Raw genomic sequence first — 19,041 nt, 5'->3', positions numbered from 1 at the left:
GACCCTGTGAGCAGGTCATCAATGGGTTGGCATGACAACCAGAGGTCTCCAGCATACCTCTATGGTTGTCACAGCCGGATTGCTATGAGCGCTGCCCGTTGCTCGGCGCTCATAGCAAGTAAGCATTTCTGCTAAATACAGGCGATCTGATAATCTCCTGTATATAGCAGAGGCGATCAGACAACTGCAACTTCTAGTCTCCCATGAAGACTATTGAAGCATGCCAAAAGTAAAAAAAAAAAAAAAAAAACGTTTTTAGAAATATTAAAAGAATAAAAAAATGTAAAAGTTGAAATCACCCCCCTTTTGCCCCATTCAAAATAAAACAACAACAAAGAAAATCAAACATACACATATTTGATATTGCTGCGTTCAGAATCGCCCATTCTATCAATTTATAAAATAATTAACCAGATCGCTAAATGGCATAATGAGAAAATAAAGTAAAAATGCCAGAATTACGGGTTTTTTTGTTGGTCGTTGCTACATTGCAATAAAATGCAATAACGGGCTATCAAAATAGCATATCTACACTAAAATGGCATCAATAAAAACCTCAGCTTGGGGGGCGTGGCTATGTAGCGATGGAGTGAGGACGCATCGTGGGAGAGCTCCTGAATCCGGGCAATATCCTGCACAAGAGACCCCTGAATATGGCGATATACTCGCCGCTGCCGGACCCCCCTGGTTCCGGGTGACCCTGCTGGACCCTGCGGGGTAGCCGCTGTGTCCGTGAGACTCCAGAGAACAAGGAGCCCTGGAGAGGTGCACGGCGGGGAGGCGGCCATTTTCAGCAGCGCGCGCTCTGTTGTGAGGAGGCGCGGTGCTGCTCTCTGCCGGGGACGAGACCTTACCCCCGATCTTTGGATGATTGCCGGCACCTGCGGTGAGTGCTGGGGACCTGTGGTACGCCGGGAGCCGGGAGATCCGAGCGGAGGCAGTGTGTGTGGAGCAGCTGCCGGTTTCTAAGTGCGCGCTCCAGCAGTTGGAGGCGTGGCGCCATCTTTTCATCCCTGCAGCATTTTGCAGGTGTGTGAATAAACATATACTTCAGACATATTGGGGGGAAGAGTGGAGTGTGCTCTGGAAGAATTGGGCCCTGCGCTCCCCCGCACCTTTAATAATAAGACACTCTACCTGCCAGCACCATTACTTTGGAAGGCCCCCGGACCCCCCCCCCCCCTCTGGCTGCCACCACTGCAGGCACAGTGAACCCTTCCAGCACCTTAGTGGAGCCTCCACAATTACCGCTCTCCTGCCTGTAACTCTTCGCGTACCGCAGATACCATCCTCTTATAGCTTGCTGTGTCTGCACAATCAGTAACTCTGACCTTATTAACCATGCAACGCACAAAAGGATCCAGGGCAGCTGAAAAATTAAAAGAATTCGCTAGAACTGATCCCTCTGATAATGTGCGGACCCTTAGGAATAACCCCTCTCAAATGCAATGCACTGAGGTGGGGCGCCTCCGTCAGGATATGCAGGCTATGAAGGGGCGTATTACAGAGGTGGAAACGAGGGTATCCCGTGCTGAAGATACCATTGCACCCATGGAGGCCAAACTGACAAAAGTGGCGGGCTCTATCAATGCCTGGAAACAAAAGGCTGATGATCTTGAGAACAGGCTGCGCCGGAACAATATTCAAATTATTGGCCTACCAGAACGCTCAGAGGGTCAACAACCTGAGGCTTTCCTGGAGGGGTGGCTCAAATCTGCTCTGGGAGATGAATTTTCTTCGACATTCGCTGTGGAAAGAGCCCATCGAGTGCCCACGAGCTCTCCCCCTCCCGGGACCCCACCTAGACCTTTTCTGGCACGGATCCTTAACTGCAAGGACAGAGACACTATTCTGCGATTGGCACGGCAAAAAAGCCCCATTAAGTTTAATAATTCTGTAATCTCTATCTTTCCGGATTTTTCTATGGAACTTCAAAAACAAAGAGCCAGATTTATGGAGATCAAGAAGCAACTCAGAGACAGAAATATCATTTACTCGATGATCTATCCGGCCCGACTCCGGGTTGTTCACAAAGGCTCTTCTGTGTTTTTCACGGATCCAGCGGAAGTGGCTGAATGGCTGCGATCTCATGGGGTGTCTTGTGCAAAAGAATCCTGAACACATCTAATTTAGTAAAATTCTTATGATCTCTCATTACAGAGCTCTCTCTGGAGATGTCCAGATTACCAACAATACCGGACGCTGATTCCAGCGAGGGTATCCCCTTGTCTTTTTGATAATGGGAGCACAGGACGTTGCTCTTATATTGTTTGGTTCCTGTTTTATTTTTTCTTTTCTATTGTTTTTATCTGTTATTTATGTAGCAACTGCCGCCGACAACATTCTTGTACTCTGTGTTTTATCCTTAACCTCTGTCTGAGTGATAACATGTATCATATCTGGATAAGTAGGTATGGGATCTGAGATGGTGTGTTTGACGTGGAATGTACGAGGTATAAAATCTCCTCGAAAGAAAATTAAGGTTTTCTCGCAGATCAAACGTTATCATCCCCATATAGTAGCCTTGACGGAGACGCACCTGACCAGAGACACAGCCCAATGTGTGCAGAAACCATGGGTGCAATGGCATATCCACGCTTTCCATACTAGCTACTCGAGGGGAGTTTCGTTATTAATTCACAGAGATGTCAGATGGGAGGCTAGAGAGGCCCGAAGGGATTCCGACGGTCGGTTTGTCTTTGTGCACGCGCTAATTGACTCCAGGGAATACGTAATTCTATGTATCTACAACCCTCCCCCAGCCAATCTCTCAATTCTTCGGATGGCAATGAGCTTCGCTTTAAACTACCCAGACGCGCAAGTTATCTGTATGGGTGACTTTAATTTGGTCATGGATAATAGTCTTGATAGATTAAGATTGGATGACGAGGGATCTGGGGAGCTACCCTCCTCGGTTCCAACTCAGTTGGCGTCATTTATGGAGGGTAGTGGATGGTTGGATTTGTGGCGGATACGCCACCCAGGGGTGAGGGGATATACCTGCCACTCATCTACTAAACGATCTTTATCCCACATAGATTACATATTTAGTTCTGGTGGGTTGGCGACGTGGGTGGATAGTGTGGAACATGGCAACAGAGGGATATCGGACCATAGCCCGATTATACTTAAACTTAGATTTGGGCAACCGAGGTGCGGCGTGGTCTGGAAGCTGAATCCCTTCTGGTTGAAGCTTATGGATCATAGTGACAGAACAGTGGATCAGTTGAACTGCTTCATTTCATCTCACCCAGAACCCCAGAATGTTAATTTATTCTGGGATACCCTCAAGGCATACTTGAGAGGTTGTTTGTCTTCCACAATTTCATATATAAAAAGGGTGACCTCAAAAGAGGATGATGAAGTGGAACAGAGACTGAAAAATGCGGAGGCTGCGTACATATCTGACCAAACTAATGGTAATAGAGTGGAGTGGTTGACTTCACAGAGATTGTATACTCAACACATGGACACCAAGTCCAAGCGTAAGCTATTTTTTACACGCCAGTCATATTTTGAATTGGGAAATCAAACCGGTAAATTTCTAGCCTACCTGGTGCGTCAACATAACACGTCTAACACAATTTTGCAGATTCGTGCGCCAAATGACTCATTGCTGTCCACGACGGAAGAAATACTTCAATGTTTTTATGATTATTATGAGTCGTTATATAACTCTAAAAGTGGCCTTGGCATTTCGCAATGTATCAATTATTTGTCAGATATCACATTTCCCACATTGAGTTCCACTCAGCGAGACTTTATGGATGCTAAGTTCACACTGGAGGAGGTAGAGCACGCTATAATGGATATGTCCTCTGGGAAAGCCCCGGGGCCAGATGGGTTTCCCGTTGAACTATATAAGAGATATAAGGATATACTAGCGCCACTCCTATTGAATGTACTCCAGGGTATATGGGAGGGAGGACACATGCCCGAAACTTTCTATGAGGCAAATATTGTCATACTTAAAAAAGAAGGAAAGGACCCTCTGGAATGTGGCTCCTATCGACCCATATCATTGGTCAACGTAGATTACAAGATTTTTACTAAAATTTTAGCCATTAGACTAAATTCCATTATATTGGATCTGATTCACCCAGATCAAACTGGCTTTATGCCAGGTAAAAGTACCTCTATTAATATCAGGCGGGTTCAATCAATAATTCAATATAGCTCTCTGGTGCCAGATAACAACTGGGCATTAGCATCCCTGGATGCGGCTAAGGCTTTCGATTCTTTGGAGTGGCCCTTTTTGTCAGCATGCTTACAGAGATATGGCTTCGGTGATAAGTTCTTGCGGTGGATCAATATATTATATATGAAACCTAAGGCACGTATAATTATAAATAACTCTATCTCTAAGCCTCTCTTGCTATTTAGGGGGACTCGTCAAGGATGTCCCCTCTCGCCGGCTCTTTTTGCTCTTGCGATAGAGGCACTGGCCATACGTATGAGATTCTCTCCTAACGTTAAGGGCATAGATATTGCGGGTCGGGTGGACACCATCGGCTTATACGCTGACGATATGGTGATATTTATGGACAAGGCAGAAGAAACATTACCACAAGTGATCTCCACTATAGACGTCTTTAGTAAATATTCCGGCCTATATATAAATTGGGACAAATCGGCTCTGTTACCTCTTTCTTGTACCCCAATGCCAGATCTTGAAACCTTATCCTTGTTACCTGTCGTGTCTAATTTTAAATATCTGGGTATATATATGTCTCGAAACAGCAATTCTGACCTACAGCTTAATATTTACCTATTGTTGGAATTGGTTAAATCCAAATTTGCATCCGGGAGCAAACTCCCACTGTCGGTTGCAGGCTGTATTAACCTAATAAAAATGATTTTACTCCCTAAACTTCGTTATCGCCTTCAACATAGCGCAGTGCCAATACCTAAGTCCCTCTTTGCCAATTTAAATTCTCAAATTACTTCTTTTATATGGGGGAAATCTAGGCCCAAACTTAGACTGTCGGTTTTACAGAGACCTAAACGGGGGGGTGGGGCGGCGCTGCCGGATTTCTTTCTATACTATCTGGCTGGACAGGTTAAAACATTAAGCACATGGATGCCTGGTAGCTGTCTCCCCAACTCTGAACACCATCTGCTTCACTCTGCTCGAGTGGAGTGTCCACTGAGTTTCTTAGAGTCAGAAAGAACTAACACGCCTCATTTACTGCCCATGCTTCGGCTGGCACGATTAGTCTGGAGACAAATAAAAAAAGTTGTTGCTTTTACGGATATTATAGCAGAAATGCCCCTATGGAAAAATAATTACTTTCCGGCACTGCTGGATCACCCATCTACTGATTTCTGGATACTGCAGGGTATTACCTCAGTGGGAGATTTGTATGATCAGGGGACCTTTGTGTCCTTTGAGCAGCTGCAAACTAAGCGTGATGTCCCAAGATCCCAATTTTTTTGTTTTTTACAATTAAGGTCAGCTTTTCAGTCATTCATGAGGGGGTGGATGCGGGCCGTACAATCTCTTCTTTGCCATTGATAGGAATCCTCAAGTCCCAGGGACCCCAGGGCCTTATTTCTTCCTTATATACTTACATGCTATCAGTGGGGACTGGATCCGCTCTAAGACTCATCAGGGAGAAATGGGAGAGACTTATTCCTGAGGTACAGGAAGAAGAATGGGAGGAAATTTTAGAGTCCCCACTTGGGGTATCCCCGTCAATTAACAACAGAATGACTCAACTGTACATAATATATCAGTCATATTTAACCCCCACGCGCCATTTCAAAATGGGTCGACTCCACTCCTCGGAATGTCTGCGTTGTCATTCGCCAGACGCAGATTTTACCCACATGATATGGAATTGCCCTATTATCCTTCAATATTCAAAAAATTGCTTTCGTCCATGGTGGTTCCCTCTGTTCCTCTTGAACCATTCATTTGTTTATTTGGGGTGTGGGATGAAGAGACCTGGGGACACCATATTGGGATCTTCTTACGGGAATCACTTTTTTTTGGCAAGGAAGGTAATAGCAATGCGATGGATGGGGGGTTCATGTCCCTCCCTGAGAGCCTGGGTGGAGTTGGTGAATTCAATTGTTCCATATGAACGCACCCTGTATCAGAATAGAGGATGTCCAGGTAAATTTGAAAAAATTTGGAGCGGATGGAACTCCTCTCACCTTACTTTATAAATCTAAATTCATAATTGTCACTCTGGGGCAGGGTATTATATTTTCTATAGAGGTTACGCAGAGATAGATTCGAGTTAGTATTATGCGGCAGAAAGGTAGTTAATAGGATATAGTTATGGTTTAGAGATTGTAAATTCTTATGACTCCATGTTATGTTTGTTTGGTTCAAATGGAGTAAATGATATGCTAAATATAGTTATGATATTTAGTTATACATACAAAATTGCAGCGCCCCCACTGCCGCAGGGCCGAGGGGTACCCGGTACCGGGCCTCTGAGTCTCTGCTCTGGGGTTGTCACGGTGGCTAGACCCGGTCCGTGACCCTGCTGAGGGGCGCCCAATGAAAGGTGTGAATGGTGGTGGTAGTGCGGTGCAGTAAATAACGAGGACACCAGGTTGCAGTCTCTTTACCTCTTTACTGAAGGCTTCAGGGTCCTTAATCCGGAATACGGTTAACTGGGCTGCGCAAGCCTGGTCGGTCCGATGGCACATCCAGAGTTCCCTTTACAGGTGGAAATCTGTGCCTACCCTCTAGCGCTTGTGTGTTGTAGTCCTTCCCTGCTGAGCACCACGGGATAGTCCTCACAACTGTTGTGTCTGTTTCTCGTGTTCCCTCACAACTCGATTCTGATGTTCTTCCACGTCCCCCAGATCTTATGGTTCGGACGCACCCGTATGACGGGGAGGCTCGGAGCTCTTCCGGGACTCTAGCGTCGCCCCACTCCTGTTGTTACCCCCCTGTGTCTTCCTAGGTCTATTGGGTGAGACAGCCCACCTATAACTGACTGTCCTGCCGTAGGTTTGAAGTTTGGCTTGGAGCTCTATACTTCCTCGGCGTTCCGGCCACCGGTTATGCGCCTCAATAGGATGTTGCCTCGTCTTACAGCACGACTCCTACTGGTGTTCTCCTTGTTGCGTTGATCTCGTTTCTCACTCAGCACAATATACCTCGCTTCTTGTCCTTTCTTGGGGTACCGCCGCTATATCGTGCAGGCGCGGTCCCGTAACGTTCTTTCTGGTTGCTAGGCCTCTGTCAGGATCCCACCCCTGACAGGGACCCCTCTGAATCTTCCTCTACAACACCCTCTGCCACAAGGTGTTGCCTGGTTCCAACCCAGTCAGCTTTCTCTCTAACTTCCTGCCTAACCCCCAGTTTTACCAGATTGTGAGGAGTGGCCTAATAAATAGAACCCTTAGCTCCCCCTGGAGGCCAGACTGTGAAATGTATTGGTGTCCGTGATACCTGGTCAGATGAACTCCTTCAGTGCCATCAGACGTACCATAGCCCCCCTTAGCGGCGGAGCAACAGTACTGCAACGACCAGGACTCTCGGGCGCTGCACATACAATGCACATATTTTATACTAACTGTATTACCATTGAATACAAATGTGTATGTTGTATACTTTTATTGTGTGGTTAATAAACGAATTTAAAAAAAAAAATAAAAACCTCAGCTTGGCACTCAAAAAATAAGCCCTCACTATAAGCCCCAAATCACAAAAAATTGAGATGCTACAGGTCTCAGAAAATGGCGCCTTTTTTTTATTTACCAAAGTTTGTTTTTTTTTTTTTACCACTTAAATAAAAAAGAACCTAGACATGTTTGGTGACTATGAACGCGTAATGACCTGCAGAATCATAAGGCTATGTGCACACGTTGCGGATTGGTGTGCAGATTTTTCCACACTGTTTTTGTAAAATCCGCAGGTAAACCGCATTGCGGATTTCCCGCGGATTTGTCGTGGATTTACCGTGTTTTTTGTACGGATTCCACCTGTGGTTTTACACCTGCGGATTCCTATTGAGGAGCTGGTGTAAAACGCTGTGGAATCCACACAAAGAATTGACATGCTGCGGAAAAAACAGCGCTGCGTTTCCAAACGTTTTTTCTGCAGCATGTGCACTGCGGATTTTGTTTTCCATACGTTTACATGGTACTGTACAACGCATGGAAAACAGCTGCAGATCCGCAGCGTCAAATCCGCTGCGGATTCGCAGCAAAATCCGCAACTTGTGCACATACCCTAATGGCAGGTCCGTTTTAGCATTTAGTGAACATGGTAAAAAAAACAAACTGTGGAATTGCACTTTTTTTTTACAATTTCACCGCAATTGGAATGTTTTTCCCATTTTCCAGTACATGATATGTTAAAACTAATGGTATAATTCAAATGCACAACTTGTTTCACAAAATAACCCCTCACATGGCCATTTTGACAGAAAAATAAAAAAGTTATGGCTCTGGGAAAAAGAGGAGTAAAAAATAAAAACGCAAAAACATAAAATGGCTCAGGGGTTAAGCGGTTAATATATTGGTAGCTATAGAGGCTCAACCCCTCTGTTGTCATATTTCAATGGATCATCTAAAGGTTATAATAATATAAATACCGATAATCTCCAATAAACATATAGAAGATTTTATTAATGTTACTTTCAATTTTTTCCATTACAGGAGATCATGAGGTCAAAAGAACTGATACAAATGATGATGTTCTTCATAGACCTGAGGCTGAAAAGGGAGACGTCTTCAAAGAAACCAAGAGCAACATGGCTCACCCCACTGAAACAATAATCACCAGCAGCCTTGATGGGAATGAGGTCATCCCTTCTGACAGTAAGTTTCAGAACTACTATAAGAAATATATTTAAAGAGTAAGAAAACTGTTTTTATTTTAAAGGGAAACTGTCACCCCCAAAGTGGAAGGTGAGCTAAGCCCTCCGGCATCAGGGGCTTATCTAAAGCATTCTGTAATGCTGTAGATTAGCCCCCGATGTATCCTAAAAGATGAGAAAAAGAGGCTAGATTATACTCACCCAGGGGTGGTCCCGCTGCGGTCCGGTCCGGGGCCTCCCATCTTCTTACGATGACGTCCTCTTCTTGTCTTCACGCTCCGGCTCCGGCGTACTTTGTCTGCCCTGTTGAGGGCAGAGCAAAGTACTGCAGTGCGCAGGCGCCGGGAAAGGTCAGAGAGGCCCGGCGCCTGTGCACTGAAGTACTTTCCTCTGCCCTTAACACGGCAGACAAAGTACGCCGGAGCCGGAGCCACAGCCTGAAGACAAGAAGAGGACATCATCCTATGAAGATGGGAGGCCCCGTACCGGACCGCGACGCCCATCGAATCGGACCGCACACCCAGGTGAGTATAATCTAACCTCTTTTTCTTATCTTTCAGGTTACATTGGGGGCTTATCTACAGCATTACAGAATGCTGTAGATAAACCCTTGATGCCGGTGGGCTTAGCTCACCTTCGATTTTGGGGGTGACAGGTTCCCTTTAAATGACATAGCAGTAAAATCCAAGATAATAAACCTTCTAATATAGAGTCTGAGAGTCTGTACGACTGTAGAAAACGTATTTTGCAGAGCAGGCCAGCGACAGTATGGTGCCAGAGGGCTCCATGATGCTCTGGTACTTAACAGAAAAATCATGTCACTGTTCCAGTGTGCTATCTCATGTAGGGTACGTCATACTCACTTGTTGGTCGCAGCTGTCTTAACCCCTTTCCGACAATGGGCGTAATAGTACGCCCATGTCGGGCTCCCTCTGTTTGGTGTGGGCTCCGGCACTGAGCCTGCACTTTTCTGGGCACATGACAGCTGATATATATAGCTGTGGGTGTTAACTAGTTAAATGCCGCTGTCAATCTCTGACAGCGGCATTTAACTCTCGTTTACCAGAATCGCATTGCTATTTCCGCCCATTGATTACCCCGTCACATGATCGCAGGTCACCGATGGGTTGGCATGACAACGAGAGATCTGCAGCAGACCTCTATGATTGTCATTGCAAGATTGCTATGAGTGCCACCCTGCAAACAGTGCCCATAGCAAGTGAGCATTTCAGCTACACACAGATCTGATCATCGCTTGTGTGTAGCAGAAGTGATCAAAGTACTGCAGCTTCTAGTTTCCCATGGAGACTATTAAAGCATGCAAAAAGTAAAAAAAAATTAAAGTAAAAATAATAAAAAAAAATAAAAGTTCAAATCACCCCCTGTCACCCCATTCAAAATAAAACAATAATAAAAAAAATTCAAATATACACATATTTGGTATTGCCAGGTTTAGACTCACCCGATCTATCAATATAATAAAAGAATTAACACGATCTCTGCGGCATACTGAGAAAAAAAACTCAAAACGCCAGAATTACATTATTTTGGTCGCCGCTACATTGCAATATAATGCAATAACGGGCGATCAAAAGATTATCGAAAACAAAATGGTGTCAATAAAAACCGTCAGCTCGGCATGCAAAAAATAAGCCTTCACCCAGCCCTGGATCACGAAAAACAGACACTACAGGTTTCGGAAAATGACACCATTTTTTTTAACCAAATTTTGGATTTTTTTTCACCACTTAAATAAAAAAGAACCAAGACATGTTTGGTGTTTATGAACTCGTAATGACCTGGAGAATCATAATGGCAGGTCAGTTTTAGCATTTAGTGAACATGGTAAAAAAAAAAAAAACTGTGGAATTATTACTATTATTATTATTTATTGTTATAGCGCCATTTATTCCATGGCGCTTTACAAGTGAGGAGGGGTATACATAATAAAAACAAGTACAATAATCTTGAACAATACAAGTCATAATAGGTACAGTAGGAGAGAGGACCCTGCCCGCGAAGGCTCACAATCTACAAGGGATGGGTGAGGATACAGTAGGTGAGGGTAGAGCTGGTCATGCAGCTTTTTTTTGCAATTTCACTGCATTTGGATTTTTTTCCCCGTTTTCCAGTACAGGATATTTTAAAACCAATGGTGTCATTCAAAAGAACAACTTGTCCTGCAAAAAACAAGCCCTCACATGGCCATATTGACCGAAAAAGAAAAAAGTTATGGCTCTGGGAAGAAGGGGAGCAAAAAACAGAAATTCAAAAACTGAAATACCCCTGGTCTTTAGGGGGTTAAAGAGGTTTTCCCAGGAACAAAGTAATTTCCACAACTGGATGTGTTTAAAATTTTTAATTGTGCATTATGATAATAGTATACACGTGCCCCTGCGATGTAGTGTGTAATGGCTGTGTGTCACCATGTGTGAACTTGGTCTGATCATACCATATCTCATGGGCAGGAAAGGACGCAAAAGAGTCTACAGACAGGACAGCAGGGGATCACAGCTGATTCTTTTTGTGAGATAAAACCTTTCCCTGCCTGTTTTTAAAAAATGTTTTACCTCAAAGAAATAATTATTTGCGATCCCATGCTGGAATGTCTGCATACTCTCTTTTGCTTCATCCCCAAGAGCTGTGGTATGAACAGACCATGTCCCTGCACGGTCAGAAACAATGATTGCACAGTACTTATCAGGGGCACACTTATAACACTATATAACACTCTGCACAGGGAATTATTTTTAAACAAATCTAATTGTATAATTTATTATTATTTCAAGATGTATTGATTAAAATGAACTTTGTTCATGGGACTACCCCTTTAAGTTCTCCATGTTCAGGAACAGCAGCACACAGATCGGGGACACCTGGTTTGTTTTAACTCTTAAAAGTTTAGTCGACTGTCATCGTACTTCAGTTTGTAACACGTACTGTAGTTTCGGACACAACACTCTTTATTCTTATTTCCATAGCACAGTACATTTGAGCATTTCTATCCGTTCTTCCTGAAGTATCCCTACATCCACTGATCCTGTCAGCGCTGGGGATTCCCAGTTCAGTTTTGCAGTATTCCCGAGATCTATTACCTTTCCCACACGCAGTCCAACATCCATCTTCTTCTGTAAGGGGTTAAGGTGCTCTGCCTGGCACCTGTTTCGAGCCTTAGGCTCCGGACATTGCGGGAATGTCCTCAGGGAGTTATGTAAGGTCTGATACGGCCCAGAACACTTTGTACTCTCTTCTGCTAGCAGCCCACTGCACCTTCAACTTCACCTTGTCTCTGTCACCTAGGAACTCTCTATCAGAACTATTCTCAAACAGGAAGCAGTTTCCTTTATGCTAGCCCTAGTGCCCTCCCAATGCGGCCTAGTCACATACATTAACTGGATCTTATCCTATTGACATCATCTAACTACGATCACTGTACACTAAGCATTTTATCACACTTATAATGCTTATCACTGTCTATTATACCCTATTTGTCACTACCTTATGTCCTAATCCTAGTAATGTCTTTTTCCTATGCTTACCCTGCAATATACAGTACTCACATTCTATATTAACACTTTACATTACTTACTAAAAAGCGCAAGGCATCATCTTCACTTCACATGACACACATATGTATAAAAATGCATGACATTATACACATGACGCAATTGTTATGTTCAGGGGCAAAAACACCGCAGTGCAGTCTTCACCCTTACATTCCTCCATGCTTTTAAAGTCTCCTTCCAGGGTTATAAAGTGCCCTTTGCTGGTCCGCACTTACCCCGGTCCCACAAGGTTGGGACCGTGGAACATAGAGTTCAAGTTCTTTTTATAACAACCACCCTCAGGCCCACACAACAACACTTCCCCAACAGTCCGCAGGCGCAGTCCAGTTTCTTTAACATGGTTGGGACATCAGGTCATCCATTAACTCTCCCCCAAAACATTCATCCTTGTAGCAAGGACGCAGTCCATACAGTCCTGACCCAGCTTGAACATCGGGTCTTCTGTTTCCTTCCCTTCCCTTTTGTGAACAACAGTCCCTTTAATTTCAAATGCTACCCCGTGTTCAGCTTGCAGTCCCTTGGGGAAAAGGTAATTGATAGCATGGGGCAGAGTCCATGGGGAAATGGGACACAGTTCATGGGGGCCAAGTGCACAGTCCATGAGGACAAAAAGGATTTGGGACCCTTTAGTTCAGTTCACAGTCTCTTAATTCAGCAGGGGGATGCACAAATGTGCGCAAAACAAAACAGGAGAAAAACACAAAAAGTCTTGAGCTGTCCTTGACCAACACTGGAGGGTCAGGTCAGTGCTGCGCCTCCTGCCCACAGGAACCTCAGAACAGCTCCTTTCTTCTTTTTGTGCAATGAGCACTGCTGAATTTGGTCAGAGCTGACCTGTTCACCATGACGGCAATTTTAGATTCCACAGCTATCCTCAGATCTTTTTCTTTCCTTGACGCCTGCTTGCCCCATGTGGTCAAATGGGAGCCTTCATACACATAGAGGCAGCGGGTGCTGTGGCAGCAGTCTATCAGGTTGAGTCCTTAGTACTGCCTGTGAAGGAAGCATTACTGGACATGGTCTCCCCTCTGCTTTTGTGGGAACGTACCACTGGTTCCGGTAGTATAGGGCTCGTATGTGTGGGAACTCTGGCTGAAGGTACCTCATGCTGAGATTCAGAGATCGCATGTGGATTCACCTCTTCTGGCTGCTCTACCCGAGGATGCTTCTCCTCCAGCTGAATCAGGGTCACCACCTCTATATAATACTCTGTGGCCCATCTTATTTCATGACCTGAACACGGCTGTTCATGCACACGTGGTGCCAGGCCCGGTCTCCTGTTTATCACAGTGATATCTGTAAGTACAGATAATTTAGTAGATGTCACCTGAAGTCCTCTGTAAAGGCCCCGTCTCACATAGCGATTTACCAACGATCACGACCAGCGATACGACCTGGCCGTGATCGTTGGTAAGTCGTTGCGTGGTCGCTGGGAGCTGTCACACAGACAGCTCTCTCCAGCGACCAACGATCAGGGGAACGACTTCGGCATCGTTGAAACTGTCTTCAACGATGCCGAAGTCCCCCTGCAGCACCCGGGTAACCAGGGTAAACATCGGGTTACTAAGCGCAGGGCCGCGCTTAGTAACCCGATGTTTACCCTGGTTACCAAAAAAAACAAACAGTACATACTCACCATCTGATGTCCGTCAGGTCCCTTGCCGTCTGCTTCCTGCTCTGACAGTGCCGCCGTACACTGAGAGCAGAGCGCAGCGGTGACGTCACTGCTGTGCTGTGCTCTCACTGTACGGCCGGATCTCAGTCAGAGCAGGAAGCAGACGGCAAGGGACCTGACGGACATCAGATGGTGAGTATGTACTGTTTGGGTTTTTTTACATTTACGCTGGTAACCAGGGTAAACATCGGGTTACTAAGCGCGGCCCTGTGCTTAGTAACCCGATGTTTACCCTGGTTACCAGTGAAGACATCGCTGGATTGGTGTCACACACACCGATTCAGCGATGTCAGCGGGACCTCAACGACCAAAAAACGGTCCAGGCCATTCCGACACAACCAGCGATCTCACAGCAGGGGCCTGGTCGCTGGTACGTGTCACACATAGCGAGATCGCTACTGAGGTCGCTGTTGCGTCACAAAACTTGTGACTCAGCAGCGATCTCGCTAGCGATCTCGCTATATGAGACGGGGCCTTAATAGCTATCCTCTGGATCCCACTGCTTGCTGGTGTTTCCTGAGCTCTGCGTGTGCTCCTGTGTGCTGGGCTGCTGCGAAGAGTAGGCAGGAGTAAGGGTACCGTCTCACAGTGGCACTTTTGTCGCTACGACGGTACGATCCGTGACGTTCCAGCGATATCCATACGATATCGCTGTGTCTGACACGCAGCAGCGATCAGGGACCCTGCTGAGAATCGTACGTCGTAGCAGATCGTTTGGAACTTTCTTTCGTCGCTGGATCTCCCGCTGTCATCGCTGGATCGTTTTGTGTGACAGCGATCCAGCGATGCGTTCGCTTGTAACCAGGGTAAACATCGGGTTACTAAGCGCAGGGCCGCGCTTAGTAACCCGATGTTTACCGTGGTTACCAGCGTAAAAGTAAAAAAAAAAAAACAGTACATACTCACATTCCGGTGTCTGTCCCCCAGCGTTCTGCTTCTCTGCACTGTGAGCGCCGGCCAGCCGGAAAGCGAGCACAGCGGTGACGTCACCGCTGTGCTTTCCGGCTGGCGCAGACACAGTGCAGAGAAGCAGAACGCCGGGGGACAGACACCGGAATGTGAGTATGTACTGTTTGTTTTTTTTTACTTTTACGCTGGTAACCACGGTAAACATCGGGTTACTAAGCGCGGCCCTGCGCTTAGTAACCCGATGTTTACCCTGGTTACCCGGGGACTTCGGCATCGTTGGTCGCTGGAGAGCTGACTGTGTGACAGCTCCCCAGCGACCACACAACCACTTACCAATGATCACGGCCAGGTCGTATCGCTGGTCGTGATCATTGGTAAATCGTTATGTGAGACGGTACCCTAAGGCAGAATCAATGAGTGATGAGACCAGACATTAGCTATCTATTGATAATGACAACTGGTACAAACATGTTTTTCAAAACCACATATCTTCATAATTTTGCACTAGGTCAACCCAAAAACACAAGATAATCACATATCATGTGAACATCCTCACCTTGTACCTCAAATATCACAGATCCAAAATATTGGGATGCTGCAATGATGCAACATTTTGTGGGCAAATTTCCGTATAGGCAAATTTCCATGTGGATAACTTTCCTCATGGGCAAATTTCCATGATGGAAATATTCTGTGTGGGCATTCATCGGTTTGGGCTTTTTTCTGTGGCCATTTTTCTTGAACCGTCATCTCCCATCATGTGATCGTTCCCTATTCCAGGATTATAAAAAAAAAACAGATTTCTGTATTGTCCATTATATTGATATGACATAAAAAAATAATCCATTATTTTTCCAAACCAAATACCCCACTTTTTAATAGTCATACTTGGTTCCTCAGTCCGCCATTCCACGTATTTGGTTTCCACTTCTGAACACATTCTAGCTCTAGTTACCAGATCACTTATATTCCTTCTTTTTCTAGTTCACCTCATCGTCCCTCCAAGAACGTCTGAGGATAGAGTCACTATGACTTATTATAGATGCTGCCATTCTGTGTATCTTTGCAGCGACCATTGTTGCCGTTTTTGCCATCATTGCCATTGGTGCCATCTGTTGGTAAGTAGAGTAAGTAATGATTTATTGGCTACACAGGAGTCTGTAGAGGAAATATCACATCTTCAGGTTTCTCCAGTAATGGGAATATTTTAGTGTAGACTTCTTGTGGCTCACACTCGTCACCCAGGAGTTGTGCCCTGTGGGTAACTGATGGGTATATATTAGACTTTGTAGAGATTCACGCTCTCAGGTAGGCATTAGCTAGCATTCAAACAGGCAATGCGTTTTGGTCCAATCCGATGCAGTTTTATTGCTTATGTAAAACTCCATGGGATTAAAAACTAAAAACAGCCTGTTCTGGCCACAAAGGTATCACCGCAAGTAAATAGTTCATTTAGCAAGGCACATACATCAGTGTGGGCTCACCCGAACAGATTACAGTCCTTTTTCCCAGAGAAAACTTCATACACAAGAGGCAGAATCACATCAATCTCGGTATCCTCTTCAGCCTGTGCTCCAGCAGCCTCCAGTGCCAAACAGAAGTGTTCAACTCCTGGGCATGGTTCACACTGAACAGGCTACAGTTGAGACACTGTTCTCTGCAGCTTCAGCACACAGACTGCTCAGCTTTCCTAGCTGACCCATGCTGTCTCTACTCAGAGAGAGATCCCGGCACATCTCCCTCTCAGCTACAGCTCACATTTTGGATGAACACTTACCAACTGCAGCACACTTGACTCTGCTTCATCCAGCAAACTCACACACCTAGTAAACACAGGCCATGGTTTTAGTAAAAAAAAAGTAAGGTGGGTGCATCTAATCAAATCCTGCAAAGCTAGGACTTATACCTGGTATAGAGATGAGTGTAGCTCATTTTCCCTATTATATCCCTGCATTGGGCTTTGGGAAAATGGCCGCCGGAGGCCGAGATCTTACACTGCTCCTGTCGTCTTTCTAATTTCTTTAGTGCTTTATCTACTTCATCCTATTTTATTATTTTCAATGGTGATTTTTTTCTTACAAACTATTGCGTGGATATGCCATAAATGAGTAAGATGGGAAACGCCCCTTAAAGCTAGGATTTAGTTTTGTATAAAAGTCTATATTTTCTATAGAGAAGCCCCGAGATCTGATCTAAACCGTTATTTATGTCAAACTGGATTCTGCAATAGGCTTTATAGATTAGATTCTCCTAAGGGGATGTCGTGTAAAAAAAAAAATCCATGTTGTATGTTTCTTATACATAATATTCTGCTGCTCCATGTTTAATCATAATCCATTATTGTTTCTGCAGAAAAATCGAGAGTTCGCTGAGTTCCCACAATGAACAAAGAGAATCCAGCAGGAGACGAAGACTCCACTATAACTCTATTACATTGTGGCTGCTATGTGAAGATCAGGCAAAGTGTGATTAAGCAAAAAGAGGCAGATTCCGGGCTCAGTCTCTGCTCTCACCCACGGATATGACACTTACCGGACTCTCCGCAGTCAGACATGTTCACGGAAACGTGACTTACCTGCTGCATAAGGAGGCAGATTCCAGGCTTGGACTGCTCTCCTCCATGGATATGACACTTACCGGACTTTCCGCAGTCAGACATGTTCATGGACAAGTGACTTACCTGCTGCAAAAAGAGGCAGATTCCAGGCTTGGACTGCTCTCATCCATTCATATGACATTTACCAGACTTTCAGCAGCCAAGTGTACTCACGACACCTGTGAGGTACCGGCTGTAAGTAGAGGCAGATTCTGGGCTCGGTCTCTGTTCTCACCTATTCGCAGCCCAAGGGAAGGGCAGTCCTTTATCCATGGTTCCCTGGAGGTTTCCACCATTGGGGTTTTTTCCTCTCCTGAGTGTTAAAGGATGACTTTTCGTGAGTCAAGGGCCCATCATCATCAGGGTCACATTTAAGACTAATGTCCTGACTTCTAATGGAGAATTCCACATTATCCAACTTGAATATATTATTAATGAAGTCAGCATATATCATGTGTATCTGAGCTTTCTTTTATGGATCTTTAAAATAAAGCAGAATATACATAGCACTTGGCTACTTTGTATAGTCATTACCATTACACATGGCTCCTGATCATCCCGTTTTCTTCCACACATGTAAACTAGGGTACAAGTAGTATTGTGCTTAAAAACCATATATCCACTTCTCGACATGCAATCTACATGTATGTCACATGACTGATGCGGTTCTATGGAGCAAGTATTGGAGCATAACCCAATTCATATATAGTAGGTGCCGGACGCTTTATACAGCTGGCACCCACTTCTGCCTTGAATTACCTCTATTTAACCATTTAGATGCTCTTTTAAGTAGTTTGATGCAGGAGTTAAAGGGAATCTGTCACCTCATTTTTCGCATATAAGTTGCGGCCACCGCCATTAGGGGCTTATCTACCGCATTCTGTTATGCTGTAGAGAATCCCCCAATATAACCTGAAAGATAAGAAAAACAAGTTAGATTATACTCACCCGGGTGTGGTCCGGGTCCGATGGGTGTCGCAGGTCCGGTTCCAGCACCTCCCAACTTCATGCGATGACGTCCTCTTCCTTGCTTCTGTCGCGGCTCATGCGCAGGCGTAATTCTCTGCCCTGTGGAGGGCAGATCGAAGTGCTGCAGTGCGCAGGCGCCGGGAAAGCTCAGAGAGGCCCAGCGCATGCGAACTGCAGTACTTTACTCTGCCCTCAACAGGGCAAATCAGTACACCTGCGCAGGAGCCGTGACACGAAGCAAGGAAGATAACAACATCGCATGAAGACGGGAGGCGCCGGACCCAGACCGCGACGCCCAGCGGACCCAGACCGCACCGGACCTCCCCGGGGTGAGTATAATCTAACTTGTTTATCTTACCTTTCAGGTTACATCAGGGGCTTATCTACAGCATTACAGAATGCTGTAGATAAGCCCCTAATGGCGGTGGCCGCAGCTGATATGTAAAAAATGAGGTGACAGATTCCATTTAAGTATGTTTGTTTTTATATATGTTGCCCTTCGGCCCATCACAAGGAGCTGAAGGTATACCATGGCATTTA

At 45.2% G+C, this 19,041-nt stretch overlaps 1 protein-coding gene across 1 annotated transcript in view; it reads left to right on the top strand.

The window, feature by feature from the left end:
* The window catches only part of LOC143787368 (uncharacterized), a 42,698-nt gene extending 24,670 nt beyond the window's left edge, over window positions 1–18,028 (top strand). Inside the window, exons 6-8 of the mRNA XM_077276032.1 lie at window positions 8,626–8,787; window positions 15,921–16,054; window positions 17,289–18,028. Coding sequence (XP_077132147.1) covers window positions 8,626–8,787; window positions 15,921–16,054; window positions 17,289–17,321 — 329 coding nt within the window. The 3' untranslated portion in view covers window positions 17,322–18,028. The remainder of the gene's footprint in view (window positions 1–8,625; window positions 8,788–15,920; window positions 16,055–17,288) is intronic.
* The last annotated feature ends 1,013 nt before the right edge of the window (window positions 18,029–19,041 follow it).

Source organism: Ranitomeya variabilis, chromosome 8, assembly GCF_051348905.1.
Source record: "Ranitomeya variabilis isolate aRanVar5 chromosome 8, aRanVar5.hap1, whole genome shotgun sequence".
Lineage (NCBI taxonomy): Eukaryota > Metazoa > Chordata > Amphibia > Anura > Dendrobatidae > Ranitomeya > Ranitomeya variabilis.
Note: the sequence above shows the minus strand (reverse complement) of the source record. Positions and strands in the feature narration are given on the sequence as shown.